This window comes from Sapajus apella, unplaced genomic scaffold (assembly GCF_009761245.1).
Source record: "Sapajus apella isolate SASKATOON/1434 unplaced genomic scaffold, GSC_monkey_1.0 scaffold201, whole genome shotgun sequence".
NCBI lineage: Eukaryota > Metazoa > Chordata > Mammalia > Primates > Cebidae > Sapajus > Sapajus apella.
This window is the reverse complement of record NW_022437141.1, coordinates 540,247-557,160: the sequence shown is the minus strand read 5'-3', so window position 1 is coordinate 557,160 and position 16,914 is coordinate 540,247. Positions and strand designations below refer to the sequence as shown.

The window sequence follows — 16,914 nt, the reverse complement described above, 5'->3', positions numbered from 1 at the left end:
TAGGAACTGGATAAATGTTAACTGAATGGGATGTTTAATTTTAAGATGCTAGGCTGGGCTCGGTGGCTCACGCCTGTAATCCCAGAACTTTGGGAGGCTGAGGTGGGCAGATCACCTGAAGTCAGGAGTTGGAGACCAGCCTGGCCAACATGGAGAGACCCCACCTCTAAATTAAAAAAAAAAAAAAAAAAAAAAAAAATTTAAGATGCTGATATTTCTTGCATTAGACTGATACCTCCATCTCCCTCAATGCCACCTGCTGGGTGCTCAATGTAAATAGAGAATTAAAGCTCCAAGGACCAGTAATTAAATGTAAATTATTATGGAAACTTTCACCTGTATAGTGATTCTTTTTACTTCCAAAAAGCTACTGTTGCATTTATGCTTATCTCATTCTCCCAAGGCCCCAATCAACTGACTGAAGAAATTATTTATTTATTGAGACAGAGTTTCCCTATCGTTGCCCAGGCTGGAGTACAATGGCACGATCTCGGTTCATTGCAACTTCTGCCTTCTGGGTTCAAGCGATTCTCCTGCCTCAGCTTCCAGAGCAGCTGCGACTACAGGCGTGTACCACTCACTACACCTGACTAATTTTTTTTTTTTTTTTTTTTTTTTTGAGACGGGGTTTCGCTCTTGTTACCCAGGCTGGAGTGCAATGGCGTGATCTCGGCTCACCGCAACCTCCGCCTCCTGGGTTCAGGCAATTCTCCTGCCTCAGCCTCCTGAGTAGCTGGGACTACAGGCACGCGCCACCATGCCCAGCTAATTTTTTGTAGTTTTTAGTAGAGACGGGGTTTCACCATGTTGACCAGGATGGTCTTGATCTCTTGACCTTGTGATCCACCCGCCTCGGCCTCCCAAAGTGCTGGGATTACAGGCTTGAGCCACCGCGCCCGGCCACCTTGTTCCTTTATTTCAATCAAGTCTCCACTAAAATGTCACCTTCTCTGTCACTCTAAGTCCCTCATACATACTCAACCCCCCACTTTCACTGTTTTATTATATTCTTGTTATGCATTTATCACTAGCTGACATATATCTAGTTATTTGTTTACTGTTCGTTTCCCCAACTACAATTTAAGTAAGGACTTCGTTTTGTTCACTTAGAACAGTGCCTAGCATAGAACAAGCCCTTAATAAGCATTTGTTGAACGAATGAATGATTCTAACAAAGTACAAAGAATGCAGATGATTTGCCCAGTTACGCAAAACTAGCGACTCATGGAAACAAACCTCACTGCGGCTTCCCGCTACGATACAGGCGCTCAAAGGGAACGTCGGAGGGAACCTGGCATAGAATGGCTGAAGGCGGCACAAATGGAGGAGGGAGTGAGCGAGGGGACTGGACAGTTAGAGGACCGCTCCTTCCCAGGGATGCGATTTTACGGTCGGAGGCTATAGAGGCAGCCCCGGAATCAAGGTGTGTGCGGGTGTGCGCGCTTCGGAAGCCTGGGGGAGGCACGCGGAGGAGAGGGGTCTTCCATTCTTTTTCCCGCTCCAGGCCTCAATTTACCCATCCGTAAAGCGAAAGGGGCAGACAGCATATAAGGCCTCTTCCAGATCTGACGCTCTTTAATTTCCTATCCCACCTGGAGCAACCCTTCCGTGCCGCAAACCTGCTTCAACTTACCTCCCGCCTGCTCAGCTAAGAGTTCCTAGGCCGCCGCGGTAGACCGCGCTTCCGCCCCACGCCAAGGAAACGTCTGCGCCCGCCGCCAGGAAGGACCCCGGAGACGCCGCGGTCGCCTTTCTGCCCGGGAGGACAACCCTCTGCCTGAGGACCAGTTTCGAGGTATGCCCGCCGCGCAGACAGGAACCGGCATGGCGGAGCAGCGAGTCCCCAAGAGGAGTATCCTAAGACGTGGGCTGCTCTAAAAAGGGTGAGACCTGCGGACACACGAATCTGATCAGGCGCCTCCGGGCCACCCGGAAAGGGGGGGGGCCTTCAGGCAGATCACGTGGTGGGGGCTGTTAGAGCAGTTGCTGGGCAACCACAGCTGCGGGGCGTGGTCTGTGCTGGGCTGCCCTCCTGTTCTGGCTTATCAAGGGATCCCCAAAGAAAGCAAGGGGACCAAGGCCGGGGCTGTTGGGGTGAAGGTCCGGGAGGCTCCGTAAGGGGGCGGAAGGGTTAGTTTTACTTATTAAATGTCTGGGGAGGGCTGAGAACTGGACGCCTGAGTTCGGTTACTGACCAGCCCCGCCCCTTCTTGGCGTTCAGATTCCCCACTTTGGGGTAGGGTGGCTATGGGTTTAGTTGAGGACCTCCTGCTTCCTTGCGCTAAGGCTGTTCGTGATGACTCTGCCACAAAATCTAGCTCAACTCACCAGGAATCTGCAGTTCAGAGAGGTCCCACAAGTAAATGTCAGAGCCCTGACTAGAAGCCACGTAGAGAATCTCTCTGCAGGCCGGACGCAGTGGCTCACGCCTGTAATTCCAGCACTTTGGGAGGCCGAAGCGTGCAGATCACTTGAGGTCAGGAGTTCGAGACCAGCCTGGGCAACATGGTGAAACCCCGTCTCTACTAAAAATACAAAAATTGGCTGGGCGTGGTGGCGCATGCGTGTAGTCCCAGCTAGTCGGGAGGCTGAAGCACGAAAATTGCTTGAACCCGGGAAGCAGAGGTTGCAGTGAGCCGAGATCGTGCCACTGCACTTTATCCTGCGCAACACAGCGAGCCCTGGGCTGGACAGAGGGATTTGGGGATTGGATCATTGAGCTCCTTCCTCTGCCCCTTCTACTTGATTTCCTGCTCAGTCATTGCATTTGGTTTGGGTGAAAGTCTCCTTCCCCATTAAAGAGATTTAATGAGAATGAAACGTTATCTTCAGCTCCAGGGTAACTAACAAGAGTTCTGCTTTTGTGTGAGGTCCCCTGTCTAAACGACTTGCTGCAGAACAAGCCTATGTGGAAGAGTGAAGGAACTGAATCCTGAGATCCAAATGCCTCCTCCGCTGAAGCACCAAAATTAAAAGTATTTTTAGAGGCAGAGAGCAAAATCAAGACAGAGCTCCAAATTCAGTCAGGACTCTATTCTGTTTTAAGGGGCAAGTCTTGTGTAAGTCCTCACTGTGAAATTCAGCTTGTCTTTGTGAAGTAGAAAACCAGAGTTTTGTAACACCTCCCAATTTGAGTGACATGATGTCCAGAGTGCTTTGAGGTCATTTTGTGTTCTGGCGAATAATCCAGAGACACCCTCTTTCCCCCGATATTGACCCTCCACTGACGTGCATTTCTTTTGCCTTCCCAGGCACAGGCCATGGAAAGGAATGACACCATCGACTTCAAGGCTCTGGAGAAAGAGCTGCAGGCTGCACTTACTGCTGATGAGAAGTACAAACGGGAGAATGCTGCCAAGTTACGGGCAGTGGAACAGAGGGTGGCTTCCTATGAGGAGTTCAGGTTGGCTCACCGCCATTTTTCTCAGGCCCTCCGGTTATCGTGGACTGTAGTGGTTAACTCTGAAATCAAACCATTTTGTTTGATCAGTCCTACTTCAGTCCTGGCCCCGCCCTCTACTGTTTGATCTTATGCAATTTCCTTAACCTTTCTGAACCTCAATTATTTATCTGTAAAACAGTAAGCGTTATTATAATTAAATGAGTTCTTGCAAGTGTCTGACATATGTGAAGTGCCTGAGAGCAGTCAGCTATCACTGCTGTTGTTACTATTATTATCATTATGGTCATACTGGTCTGTCAACAAGTTCATCCTATACCATGCAAATTCTAGCTGCCTTACACCCACAGACACAGCATTAAGTCCATTACCTAATTTCTGTCCTTTGCCCCCAGGGGTATTGTCCTTGCATCACATCTGAAGCCACTGGAACGGAAGGATAAGATGGGAGGAAAGAGAACTGTGCCCTGGAACTGTCACACTGTTCAGGGAAGGACTTTCCAGGATGTGGCCACTGAAATCTCCCCGGTAGGTGAGGCCCTGCCTCTTTAGTCCAGCAGGATTCTCTGCCCTAAAGCTTCAATCCTGTTTGTTTGTGTTTTTGAGACGGAGTCTCGCCCTGTCTCCAGGCTGGAGTGCAGTGGTACGATTGCAGCTCACTGCAACCTCCGCCTCCCAGGTTCAAGCGATTCTCCTGCCTCAGCCTCCTGAGTAGCTGAGACTACAGGGGTGCACTACCACACCCAGCTAATTTTGGTATTTTTAGTAGAGGTGGGGTTTTACCATGTTGGCCAGAATGGTCTCCATCTCTTGACCTCGTGATTCACCTGCTTCGGCCTCCCAAAGTGCTGGGATTACAGGCATGAGCCACCACGTCCAGCCCCTGTTTTTTTGTTTGTTTGTTTGTTTTTTAACCACACATACGTCTTCTTTATTTATCATGTTAAACCAACAGAGACAGGTTTCTGCCTCCAATCCCTGAAAGAAAAACAAACAGCAGATGGTGAAGCTGAGTTGAACTGGGCAGAATGAGTCAGAAAGGTGGGCTAGGGAAGGGGACCTTCCCTTAGTTCTTTGACTTTCACTCTCAGATCACGTTTGGGTTGCTCTGCCTCTGAATTGCATGGTGTCGAGTGTAATGATCCTGTGCAGTGTTGAGAAAGCTATCCCGACATTCAGATCCTTCACATTCACTTGAGTTCATTTCTCTCTTCCTGAGATTTCCAGTCAACCCATCCATACGGCTTACAGTAAACCCTGACTTACTCTTGAAGACTAGAGCTATGGCTCCATTCATGAGTAGGAAATTCCAGTATAAATGAGAATCTCAAATCATGACATGGATTCCTTGTCCCCCCAACCCCATCTCATCCCCAGTTCCCTCAGCTGAAAATGAAGCCCCCAAGGACCAAAATCTTCCCAGTGCTCAGAGAGTAACCGAACTAAGATGGAAACCTAGAGGCTCCCCTCACTCGCACTGTTGCAGAGCAGCTGGAAGAGCTCCTGACTCCCTTTCCTTTCCTTATGATGCAGGAGAAAACCCCCCTCCAGCCCGAGACCTCTGCTGACTTCTACCGTGATTGGCGACGCCGCTTGAGGAGTGGGCCAGAGCGCTACCAGGCCCTGCTGCAGCTCGGGGGTCCAAAGCTGGGCCGCCTCTTCCAGACAGATGTGGGGTTTGGGCTTCTCGGGGAGCTGCTGGTGGCACTGGCTGATCATGTGCGGCCAGCTGACCGGGCAGCTGTACTGGGGATCCTACGCAGCCTGGCGACCACCGGGCGCTTCACCCTGAACCTGAGCCTGCTGAGCCATGTGGAGAGAGAGAGATGCAAGTGTTTGTTTCAGAAGCTGCAAACCATGGGCACCCCCAGACCCATGAAGGAGGGGCTCAGCTGGGAGGAGCAGGGTCTGGAGGAGCAGTCTGGTAGGCTCCAGGAGGAGGAGAGGCTCCTGCAGGAGCTGCTGGGGCTGTACCAGGTTGACTGATGTGACCAGGTACCCTCAGAGGTCCCGGTGGTCATGGGAGGCAGTTTTCTGGTTGTTGTCTTGGGGTTCTGCAGGACCATAATAAGAAACCCACGCTTAGTTCCTGTCTCAACTTGGAATTTTCAGAGCAAAAACAGGAATCAAGTTTCCCACTTCTCTAGCCCCTCAGTGTCTCGATATTTTGAACTGTGTGTATCCACGGGACAATCAAGAGTTCAGGAAGTTGAAAGCAGTTTTGTTTCCCATCCATGGAGTCTGCCAAGCCTCTAGCCTACTGGCCCTGAGAGATGAGTGTGTACCCAACCAGATGCTGGCTGTACCTGTTACAGCCTCCACTCAGAAAAAGAAAAAAGCAAAATCTTAATGGTAAACAAACACTGATCACCACAGCTCTTAACAAGAATGTTTATAGCCCCAAACCAATAAATGAACATTTAATCAACAAATGATCAAATGCTACCTCATTTGAGTTGTTGAATTTTCCCCTAGAGGCTCAGTTCTTGTGCAGGTTGAGCCTGGGAAGGCCCTAAGCCATCAGCCCAGGTCCAGCCAGCCTCTCAGATGGCCAGATACACAGGAGGGTGGGTTTCCTTCATCCTCCAGTTTGATGAAAGGGAAGACTTTTCCACCAGGCCCACAGGGCAGTGCCTGGAGCACAGAGGCAGAGATTTCCCTGCCCGTGCACTTAGGCCTGCCCTTCTCATTCCGGTTTCCTTTGACCCATTCTTGGGTGAGTGCCAGTGTTCTAGAAAGGGGAGTGAAGGCCAAGTTCTAGAATGCCGCCCCCCCCCCACCACTGAGATCGGGTCTGGAATGTTAGAAGGGCATATTATATATCCACTGGGCATAAATTGCCTTGTACTTGGCTGCTTCCTCTGCAGATTGTTGCTTCTTTTCCTGGCTGCATAATCCTTTCCTCATCCAGGGGCCTCGGCTCAGCAGTGCTTTCTAGGAGCCCCATGAGCCTTTAATACATTGGTTTTGCCCTGCACCTCTGACCCCTCCCTCCTTCAGGCATGCACCTGGCCCTCACCACTGTGCTCCTGTGGGCATGGGGGAGTCTCCAGGCCTTTGAAATTGTGGAGAAGGAAAACATTTTTCAGAAGACCCCCTGCCCCGCTTTCCTGATGTTTGAAAATGCAGCCTACCTGGCCGACATGAGCTTTGAGCTTCCCTGCCACTGCAAACCTGAGGAGGTGCTGGCTGTAGTCTGGTTCTATCAAAAGCACCTAGGTAGCAGCCACACCAAAGTGCTGACGGACTTCGATGGGCGGGTGCTGACGGAGGCGGCCCAGGTGCATGTGGGCAGTGACATGCTGACCCGCTTCAGCATCCGCATGTTCAGCCTGTTGGTTTTCAGGGCCCAGCCTGAGGACTCAGGCCTGTACTTCTGTGGCACCCGCAAGGGGGACTACTTTTACGCCTACGATGTGGACATCCAGAGCAGCGAGGGAATGGTGGCCACTTTCCAGGATGAGGGCCAGGAGCCCTTCGCAGACGAGTACTATGGGCACCTCCATGTCTTCACCACCTTCTGGGAGTGGACCCCCTGTGACCGCTGCGGGGTGCGTGGGGAGCAGTGGCGCATCGGCCTCTGCTACCTGCAGAGCCCAGACCTCTCCCCACGCTACCTCAAGGCGGTGCCCGACGTGGTGTCCTGTGGCTCAAGGGCTGTGCCGGGGAAGCTGCGGACCAAGGCCAGGGACCACATGCCTGAGCTGCTGGTTCGGAGCTGCATAGTCCCCTGTGAGAAGACGAAGACCATCCGGGGGGGCATCCTGGCCATTGTTAACTATGTGTCCAAGGTGGGCAGCCGGCCCTGGGTGCCCCAGGTGCCCATTCAGTTCCACCAGCAGAGACTGGGCCATGGGCTCATCATCTCCTGTCCCGGGGCCCGGCCAGAGCATGCGGTGGCCTGGGACAAAGACCGCCAGCACCTCTACCGCACACAGTACCTGAAGGGCGTCAACAGGTCCATGAGGGTGTTTATTGACCACGGCAACCAGCTCCACATCCGCTTCGCCCAGCTGGGTGACCGGGGCATCTACTATTGCTGGAGGCAGGGTGTGCGGGTTGCTGGCTTCCGGCTGGGCGTGACATCTCGTGGGCGCTACCCAGCCTCGTTCTCGGATCCTGAGACTCGCTCGGCCGTGGAGCTCACCCTGATAGGCTACTTGCTCATCACGGCAGTTTTTGTCACCGTTCACCTCTGTCATTGCTGCTGTTACTTATTTAGCTGTTGTCCCAACTTCTCCCCCTAGGATTTCTCTTTCCCCAGTTCTGAAGACCTGTTGTCCTTCAATGTGTTTGTTAAATGATACCAGATGTCTCTGGTGGGTACCCTGGGCTGGGACTTGTGGTAGGGACATGTGGACAAATCTGTTAGTTACAGCCTGCTCCCCATTTTCATGGGCAAGTCTGGGGCCTGAGCTGAGAAGTGGAGGGGCCCTAAGGCTGGTGGGAGAATGGGGACTGAGGTCAGGATGGAACTAGCCAGGGCGTGCGTGTTTTCTGACTTCACACTTAGGTCAGAGAAGAAGGAGTGAACTCATATTTGTCCAGTGGTAAACACTGATCAGCGCTGAATCGTCTTTGAGCTGTTTTACTTTCTTGCTTCTGAGGATTGTGCTGGTTGAGTTGCTGATAGCAGGGAGAGGAAGGAAGAAAAGAGTGGAGGGAGCTAGTGTAAGTCCTCTTTGGCTGGGTGTGGGGTGTGGTGAGGGTGTGGGCTCCAGAGACGATCACTAATAAGAAGTGAATTGGTCTTGTCAAAGGCTAAGTCTCGGCCCCAGTCCCGCCCGCTCATGAAAAGATCAGAGTCCACTCTGGGGAAAGGCGCAGCAGTCTTTATTTTTCCTCAGTGACTAAAGGCAGCAGCAGTGCCCTGAAGATTAGCAGCAGGTGGCAGGAAGGAGCGGAGGGAAAGGACACCAAGTCTTGGGGAGAGAGAAAGACCCTTCTTCGGCCTTAGAGGGGAGAGGAGAACCCTGAAGTGGGCCCTCTCAGTCCCATTTCTGGGCACAGATCCCACCAGTCTGCCCAGTTAAAGCAGAGTGGGTACGCTGGGGTGGGGACGTGTCAGCCCTGAGCACCCGGCCTCCAGGCTGCAGGAATATGAGCCAGTATCTTCACTTTGCTCACACCTCAGTTTTACAAATTGTACAATAGGGCGCTACCTAAAATACTGGATACATTTTGCATGTGAGTAAGAAGGGACCACAAGAGGCCCTTGGCTTAGGGAAAAGCAGCCGGTCACTTTGGGGTGGAGATGGTCAGGCGTGTGGCAGTGGCTTACTGGGGTAAAGAAGCAGCAGTCCCAGGGGCTCAGAGGCTCGGGCGGCCTGGGATGACACAGCAAGGAAGAGGCCTTTAGAACTGGGACAAAGTCATGCCCTGCCCCCATGGATACATCCCCTTTCTCTCCTGTTTCAGCATCTTCAAGAGGATGAGTCACTTTCTTAATTCCCACAACTCAGAGGCCAAGTGCAACTGGTCACCCACGACCCCCACCTGGATGTCTAGCGCCGACTTAATTGCCTCCTCCACCATCTCTACCAGCATCCCCTCCAGTCTGCACGGGGCAGTCCTCCTGGGCTTGACCTCTCTGTACCCACAGCTGGGGGCCAGGCAGCCCCCCTCTATCCCTCCCAGCACCCCATCCCTCTCCACATACACTACAGATCCCCCAAGTGCTGAGAATCAAGCTCCCACCTGCGCACAGTGTGCCCACAGACGGGGTCCCTGGATGGCAGCTCAGGGGGCCTGAGACATTTGAGTCACGGCTCAGGAGGTTCCTCTGGGATCTGGGCAGGTGCCTGCCCCAGGTGGCAGGACGTCCCCACCCATTTTAGACTGATCAGGGTCTGTCTAGAAGAATAACCCTCTGAGCTGGGCACGGTGGCTTGAGGCTATAATCCAGCTATACAGGAGGCTGAGGTGGGAAAATTGCTTGAGCCCAGGAGTTCAAGGCCAGCCTGGGCAGCATAGGGAGACCCCGCCTCAAAAACAACAAAAAACAAAACAAGCCTCTGGCCAGGGCTACCTTGTCTGTGGGGACCTCCCTTTCCTGTCTGAGTCTCAGTTTTCCTCCAGCAGTCTGAGGAAACTCAAAGGCACAGTTCCCAGATACCCAGAGAGAACCACCAATTCTGGCAACAGTTGCTATAACAACAGGGATCAGGGATGTGGAGGGCGATGTATTTGGTCCCCCGCCCTCCTCCCCTTCTCTCCTTCCTCCTCATTCTAACTCAAGCTGCTGGCCATGCCCCTCCAGACTGCCCCTTGGGGGTGAGTGCCTTGTTAGTTAGAGTTGCTGGGTGCTGGGTGGGTGCTGTCTGGCAGGCCTAATGCAGACGGAGCCTAGAGCAGCTAGCTGGCCAAGAGACAAGGAGGGAGGGGAGCAGCTGGGGCGGCGGGAGCTCAGGTCTGGGGAAAGGCGCCAGCAGAGGAGGAGCAACTATCCTGCTCCTCCTTGAGCCCCTCATGCGATGGAGCAGAGGCCACCAGCTGGGTCCCACCTCACATCACATCCTTGTGCTCCTGCTTGGACTCCTTAATGACCTGCAGGGGCAGGGAACATGCACAGTGTGACAATTAGAGGTGCACACAGACCCCAGGTCCACCACCGCAAGGTTGTGTAACCTCGGGCAAGTCCCCACGCTTCTCAGGTCTTTCTTTTCTTGACAGTAACCACAACTACCTCGCACAGTGGTCAGAGAGGGTAGAGAAGTGACGCTGGGAAAGTGTTTAGCATCGTGCCTGGTGCGGAGCAAGCTGCTGGAGTAAGCTGAGCTTCCGCCGTAGCTGGAGTGGTGTGGGGGATATACTAAATCCACTCTTCCCATCCCCTGGTAGTTTCCTTTTACTAAGCTGGAAATTGAAAGCCCTCCCCATCCCCGACTGTCTCTGTTAGAGTTGGGAGTGAAAGCTGCTAACTTTAACTCTCTTTCTGTCCCTGGCAAGCCAGGCCCCTGAGTGTGAGGGTGAGAAAGAGATAGCGTTTGAGTTAGGACCCCATCTAGTGGCTTTGGTACCAAGGCTTCTCAGAACAGCCTATGGAGGGGCTGGGGAAATGGAATTACATCCAGGTTCCTCGCTGTCCTCCAGAATTCACTGGGGAGCTCCTGGGAGTTACTGCGCCAGCCCCAGGCTCTCATCCACAGCCTGACCTTGAGAATCCTGGGGGTCAGGCAGCGCCTGATGGCCCAGATCCCTCCTTACCTCTCCATCCCGCATCTCTACAGTCTTCACCACGATGTTCCTCTTGAGGTGGCCTTCTGACACAGACTTGGTGTCCAGGCTGGTTTCTGCAGGTGTGAGGAGAAGAGACCTCCCATGGATTCTCGGGGCGAGAGTCATCCTCTCCCACCCCCGGCTTCCCCATTGTGCCCCCAGATCATAATATGAGAACCTATGCAATGAGGCAGAGAGAGCCTAGGCTCTTCCAGACGGGCTGGAGAGCCCCCAAATCCCAACAGTGCTGCTGCCCAAGTCCTGGCTGCTCTGTCCTGTTAGAGTCCTGGCTACTCTGTCTTCTGGTCTGGCTTCATTTCAGCCCCTTTGCAAGCCCTGGCCTGGCACCTGGCTTTCTGACATCCCAGCAGGGCATCGAGGAAGGACATGCAGGCTTTGAAATCAGGAGACCAGGTGGGCCACGGTGGCTCGCTCACACCTGTAATCCCAGCACGTTGGGAGGCCAAGGCAGGTGGATCACCTGAGGTCAGGAGTTCAAGACCAGCCTGACCAATATGGTGAAACTCTGTCTCTACTAAAAATACAAAAATTAGCTGGACGTGGTGACAGGCGCCTGTAGTCCCAGCTACTCAGGAGGCTGAGACAGGAGAATCACTTGAACCTGAGAGGTGGAGGTTGCAGTGAGCCGAGATTGCAACACTGCACTCCAACCTAGATGACAAAAGGATGCTCTGCCTCAAAAAAAAAAAAAAAAAGATGGCTGGGTGCAGTGGCTCACGCCTATAATCCCAGCACTTTGGGAGGCCAAGGCAGGTAGATTACCTGAGGTCGGGAGTTTGAGACCAGCCTGGCCATCTTGGTGAAATCCCATCTCTACTGAAAATACAAAAAATTAGCCAGGCATGGTGGCAGTGCCTGTAATCCCAGTTACTTGGGAGGCTGAGGCAGGAGAATTGCCTGAAACCGGGAGGCGGAGGTTGCAGTGAGCTGAGATCATGCCACTGCACTTCAGCCTGGGCAACAAGAGCGAGACTCCGTCGAAAGAAAGAAAGAAGGAAAGAGAGAAAGAAAGAGAGAAAAGAGGAAAGAAATCAAGAGACCAGAGCTAAAGAAGTCCCAACGTAGCCACACAACTCTGGGCAAGTTAATTGACCTCTCCCAGCCTCAGTTTCCTCATCTGTAAAATGAGGATGATGGGGCCTATTTCTCTAGGTGGGAGAGAGAAGACAATTAACTAAAATAAAGACTGTTAAACATGTGGCACATATTAGTGCTTAATACATGTAGGTCCCTTTCCCGTCCCCTTTCCCCTTTCCTACTTCTCTCTGCCACTTATCTGTACCCTAGTGACCTGCGACTATCTAGGACTTGGCAGTATTACCTCTACTAGTCAGCTTGGTTAAGCTTTCTGATGCTGAATTAAGCCCTGGGACATGCATATCTAGTGGTCCTAAATAGTCTAGCCCAGAAGAGGAGTTTTGTTCCTTAACTAGGAATCATTTGAGGGCCACATACAAGTAAAAAGTAATTTAGCTTCACCCCCTAGAGACAAATATAACATGTCACATTCACTAATATTTAACATTAAGAGCAGGGAACATAAAACTTTATTCACTGCAAGAGCAGCGGTCCTGAGGGCAGAATCCTCTGGACTGAGTCAGCACTGAGCTGAGCGATGGAGCCTCAGGGGTGAAAGAATAAAGCAGAGAGCCTGTCCTCCAGGCTCAGCGAGACCTAAGGGGCCCTCCCAGTGATGGGAAGAGGTGAGACAGAGGCTGCTCCTTGCTCAGAGGTCCCGGAGAAGCTCAGCTGCGCATCCAAGGACCCATCGCCTTTACTACTAACCAGCTCTGCCGCTTTAAAATCTAGTTATCCTGGGCTGGGCACTGCGGTTCCTGGGAAAATGACGCAGTCCCGGCTGTTTAGGGGAAGCCTGGGAGGAGGGAGCCCAGGAAGACTGGGAGAATGGGATGGGTGAGGCTCACTCCCTGTCAAGCTGGGCAAAGCGCTGTGTCTGAGAGGCAGGCAGCTAACCGCGAGCTGGCGGCGCTCCATTTACAATCTGGTGAGCCTGTATTGGTATAACTCGTATTGTGAGGCTTTTGAGATGTCTTGTGACCTTGTGATTTTCCCCGTCTTTGGTGCGTTTGCCCCCTGTAGTGACAAGCAGTTAAAAAAACAAAAACAAAAAACACTCAGAAGGGCAGTGCTTGCTCAGGGATCTGCACACAGGGCAGACGTTGAGATCTCACCCAGCTCGGCTGTGGAACGGGGTGCAGGGAGGGGAAGAGGGACCCAGGGCCCAGCAGGACAGGGGCGGCTGCCAGCCCCTCCTGGAGATGCCCTGGGATGGTAGGCTCTGGCAAGAGCACCGCAGTGAGTCATGAAGGGCCCCAGGGAGAACCTGGATCCCTTTGCCCTGGTCCTCCGTCCCAGGCTGAAGTAACCTATAGGCCCTGGAGGAGGGGGCAGGACTCCAGCACCCTTACCATGAGGCCCTGCTCTACTGACCTCGGATCTGCAGGTTGGAGAAGGTCTGCACAGGAATGGTGATGCTGAAAGAAAGCAGAGGGAAAGGGTTGCCCAGGCTGGTCGGGACAACCCTAGGCTGGGTCCTGGTCCAGGGCCATCATGACAACTTCAACGCCCTTTTCCTTGCCAGGGAAGTCTGACTCTATCTCCTAGCTTTCCCCAGCAGCCAACATGCTATCTGAAGCTCCAAAAGTCTGCAAGGCGCTTGAGTGTTATCTGTTAGGATTTCATGTTCATCTGAAGGAAGATGGAAAAGGGAGGGCAGAGTGCTGAAGAAAGTTCCAAGGAGGCAGAAGAGATGGGTGAGGTGAGGAGTCCAGTCTTTGCTGGGAGGGTGGGCAGTGAGCCTCTTAGTTTGGAGGGTGACTCGTGTCCTTGGCCTTGAGGCCTAATCAATACTGGTTGAATCCATCCATCCATTCATTGACATCTAGTGACTGGCTGCTGTGTGCGAGGCAGGCGCTGTGCTGGGCATTGAGGTGGGAAGGGAGCAGGACACAAGGCTGAAAAAGCCTCAGGCCCTGAAGGGGGCAAGGTGGGCTCTATGGAGGCGAAGCGGCAGGGAGACTTCTTCCCCAGGGCTGTGATCGGGGCTCACCGGTTCTCCTCGCCCTCCAGCAGCTTCCTGTAGGTGGCGATCTCGATGTCCAGGGCCAGCTTGACGTTGAGCAGGTCCTGGTACTCCTGCAAGTGGCGGGCCATCTCGTCCTTGAGGCTCTGCCCCTCTTCCTCCAGCCGCGCCAGCGCCTCCTGGTAACTGGCAGCCTCCCGCGCGTGGCGCTCCTCCTGCTCGCGCATCTGCCTCTCCAGGGACTCGTTCTGTGGGATGGAGCCGGCCGGTCCCGCGGGACCCCGACTTGACTCGCTGAGGTTTCGGGGCCCCGCCCCCGGCCCCAGGCTCCGCCTCTAGCCCGGGGTGACGTTCGAGCCCCGCCCTCGCCCCAGGTCCGCGCCCCTGGCCCTTCTACCCTAGCGTCTCCTGGGGTGGCCGTCCCCTCTCCCCCACCCTCGTCCTGTCCTGGCCGCGCTCACCGTGCCGCGCAGAGACTCCAGGTCGCAGGTCAAGGACTGCAACTGGCGCCGGTAGTCGTTAGCCTCGTGCTTGGCCTGGCGGAGCAGCTCCGCATTGCGGGCAGCAGCGTCTGTCAGGTCTGCAAACTAGATGGGGATAGAGCCACAGTCTGAGGGCGGCTGGCGGACACATAGCGGAGCTGCGTGGGCCCATGGGCAGGCACGGGCTCTGGGAAATCAGGGAGGTGACCAGGACCCCAGTCAGCCCCAGGACGTTGGCCCTGGCTGGGACTTTTCCTAGCAACTGTGACCCATGGACGCGGGCAGGGTAGTGGCTGCCGGACCTCAGCACCTAGCACAACACCTGGTCAGCAAACACATGAACAGTGCCGCAGAATCCAGAACCTTCCACACTGACAGCTGCATCTGCGGGACTGAATGTCTGTCGTCTGCTACAGTGGACAGTTGGTTCCAGCAAGTGGAGCCCTAGGTTTTCTTTTCCTTTTTTTTTTTTTTTTTAATGGAGTGTCTCTCTTGTCGCCCAGGTTGGAGTGCAGTGGGGCTATCTCAGCTCACTGTAACCTCTGCCTCCCAGGTTCAAGCAATTCTCCTACCTCAGTCTCCCAAGTAGCTGGGATTACACATGCCCGTCACCATACCAGACTAAATTTGTATTTTTAGTAGAGATGGGGTTTTGCCATGTTGGCCAGGCTGGTCATGAACTCCTGACCTCAGGTGATCTGCCTGCCACCGGCTCCCAAAGTGTTGGGATTACAGGCATGAGCCACCGCGCCCAGCCTCACCCTGGGCTCTAATAGCCCTTTCTCTCCCGCCTGCAGGGAGATCCTCCCAGCTCCATCAGACCTTCACCCTTCTCAGACGCCTGTGGCCTCTGCTTCTCACTCTCCTCAGCTAGGTGCCCTGCTTGTGCCAGCATCTTGGGTCCCTGCCTTCTGTGCTTTTCTGCCTCCAGGCTCTGTCCACCACCAGGAATGGTCCTCTTTTTTTCTCTTCCTGGCCACAGCCTGCCTGTCCTGCCTAGCCCAAATGCTACACTGCATAGAAGCTCTGAGCTGTGATGTTCTCCACCGCCTCTGTGTTAGGGTGCACGTCAACATCACACCTTCCAGGTCAGACACCTCGCTGTGTCCTGGGAGGTGCCTGGCATGCAATAGAGGTTCAGTCACCCAAAACAGACTGGCAGAGGCATGGAATGCAGGCTCCCAAGTGAGATGGGCTAGAGTTGGAAATCCAACTGTACTACTTAGGAGCTGTGTGGCTTTGAGCAAATTAGTTAACCTCTCTGGACTTCAGTTTTCTCATCTGTCAAAGAACTGCACCTACTTCATAGTGAGGTAATCCATGAAAAGCACAGGACTTGGCATGGAGCAATATCAGCTACTAATAATATAACAGCAGTAGTAGCGGTAATAGTAATGGGTACTTTTGGAAGCCATAGTGCCTGTGTGACCCTGGGCAAGCCATTTCACTTTTCTGGTGAAGGTCACCCAGAGAGAATATTCTCCCAGCTTCCTCCACCCTGCTTCTCCCACTCTCTCATATGGATCAAGGAGAGCTGCCTGGAGGAGGCAGGCTGGCCCACACAGGCTACCTTGGAGCGGTACCACTCCTCGGCTTCATGCATGTTGCTGGACGCCATTGCCTCGTACTGCGTGCGGATCTCTTTCAGGGCTGCGGTAAGGTCTGGCTTGGCCACGTCCAACTCCACGTGGACCTGCTGTCGGGCCAGCTGCTCCTGGAGTTCCCGAACCTCCTGGCCGGGGTGAGAGAAGGGGAACCGGGGCTCAGGGTACAGGCCACAGCTGGGGCTCCCCACAGCATCGTGTCATCTTCTGCCTGCCCCTCAGCCAGGGGTTGGAACGCTGTCTTGTCTCTTTCTGTTTCCCTGAGTGCCTTTCTCTCTCTCTCTTGTTCTGTCTCTATCTGCCAATCTCTGTTTCTCTCCTCTCTCTGAGTGTCTCTCTCACTCTCAGCCTCTCTGTCTCTGCCTTTCCCTCTCTCAGGTGCAATCTCTGTGTTGAGCTTTCCTCCCTCTGCCCTGGCCTCACCTCCTCATGGATCTTCCTCAAGAACCGGATCTCCTCCTCCAGCGACTCAATCTTTCTCTCCAGATCCAGACGGGCCAGGGTGGCTTCATCTGCTTCCTGGAGTGGCAGGAGGGGTGAGGAGCAGAGGACCACTTGGGCCCCAGACTCTTCCTCCCCATGCCTCAGCCTTGCCTTACCCCTCCTTCTGGGGCAGTGGGGAGCAGCACATTGCTCTGGAGGGCTGAGCTTGGGGGCTGTGTTTGGGTGAGTTGCCATCAGCCCCTTTCCTCCCTCCCCTGCCCCTCCCTCCACGTCCCTGACCTGTCTATAGGCAGCCAGGTTATTCTCCGCTTCCAGCCTCAGGTTGGTTTCATCCTGGAGCCTGGAGTAGGGGGACACATTCCTGGGTCCAGGCTCTTCTGAGGACACTTGGATCTCTGCCCCAATCTCCCTAGAGGCAGCTGTCATAGAGACCACCCGCACCCAGGACCAGCAGAGCAGCAGGAGGAGTAAGGGTTGGGGGGCCTTAGAGGCCTCGTATGGAGGATGAGCAGATGAGCACTTTTGCCTTAACTCATTATTAAGGTGCCTTATCAGGGTTGGTGCACCTGTTCCTGCTCACAGAGGTGCATCCACTGACGTATACTCACTGCTACACACACACACACACACACACACACAGACACACACACACGCTACACACACACACACACACACACACACACACACACACACACACACACA

The 16,914-nt window shown here is 53.9% G+C and overlaps 4 protein-coding genes across 11 annotated transcripts in view; 2 read left to right on the top strand and 2 right to left on the bottom strand.

The window, feature by feature from the left end:
- The window catches only part of EFTUD2 (elongation factor Tu GTP binding domain containing 2), a 52,683-nt gene extending 50,940 nt beyond the window's left edge, over positions 1-1,743 (bottom strand). For both annotated transcript variants that reach the window (XM_032269985.1, XM_032269986.1), the window contains exon 1: positions 1,634-1,743. The gene's annotated coding sequence lies outside the window, so the exon portion shown is untranslated. The remainder of the gene's footprint in view (positions 1-1,633) is intronic.
- Positions 1,721-5,832, top strand: CCDC103 (coiled-coil domain containing 103). Of its 6 annotated transcripts, none has more exons than XM_032269999.1 (4): positions 1,721-1,795; positions 3,252-3,403; positions 3,796-3,928; positions 4,934-5,832. In XM_032269999.1, exons 2-4 carry the CDS (start codon positions 3,261-3,263, stop codon positions 5,384-5,386), a joined length of 729 nt encoding a protein of 242 aa, XP_032125890.1. In that variant the 5' UTR covers positions 1,721-1,795; positions 3,252-3,260; the 3' UTR covers positions 5,387-5,832. The 6 variants fall into 6 exon arrangements, with proteins under 6 accessions (XP_032125890.1, XP_032125889.1, XP_032125887.1 ...); XM_032269998.1 differs by lacking the exon at positions 1,721-1,795 and adding an exon at positions 1,801-1,883; XM_032269996.1 differs by lacking the exon at positions 1,721-1,795 and adding an exon at positions 1,987-2,100.
- A 496-nt stretch (positions 5,833-6,328) lies between these two features.
- On the top strand, positions 6,329-7,974 carry FAM187A (family with sequence similarity 187 member A). Its single transcript, XM_032269989.1, has one exon. It carries the CDS (start codon positions 6,403-6,405, stop codon positions 7,645-7,647), a length of 1,245 nt encoding a protein of 414 aa, XP_032125880.1. The 5' UTR covers positions 6,329-6,402; the 3' UTR covers positions 7,648-7,974.
- Positions 7,975-8,212: 238 nt separating this feature from the next.
- The window catches only part of GFAP (glial fibrillary acidic protein), a 10,874-nt gene continuing 2,172 nt past the window's right edge, over positions 8,213-16,914 (bottom strand). Inside the window, exons 2-10 of one of the 2 annotated variants that reach the window (XM_032269987.1) lie at positions 16,492-16,552; positions 16,192-16,287; positions 15,735-15,896; positions 14,144-14,269; positions 13,710-13,930; positions 13,091-13,134; positions 12,614-12,733; positions 10,607-10,692; positions 8,213-9,946 (exon numbers count right to left, since the gene is read on the bottom strand). In XM_032269987.1, coding sequence (XP_032125878.1) covers positions 9,905-9,946; positions 10,607-10,692; positions 12,614-12,733; positions 13,091-13,134; positions 13,710-13,930; positions 14,144-14,269; positions 15,735-15,896; positions 16,192-16,287; positions 16,492-16,552 — 958 coding nt within the window. In that variant the 3' untranslated portion in view covers positions 8,213-9,904. The remainder of the gene's footprint in view (positions 9,947-10,606; positions 10,693-12,613; positions 12,734-13,090; positions 13,135-13,709; positions 13,931-14,143; positions 14,270-15,734; positions 15,897-16,191; positions 16,288-16,491; positions 16,553-16,914) is intronic. The other variant, XM_032269988.1, reaches the window with a different exon arrangement.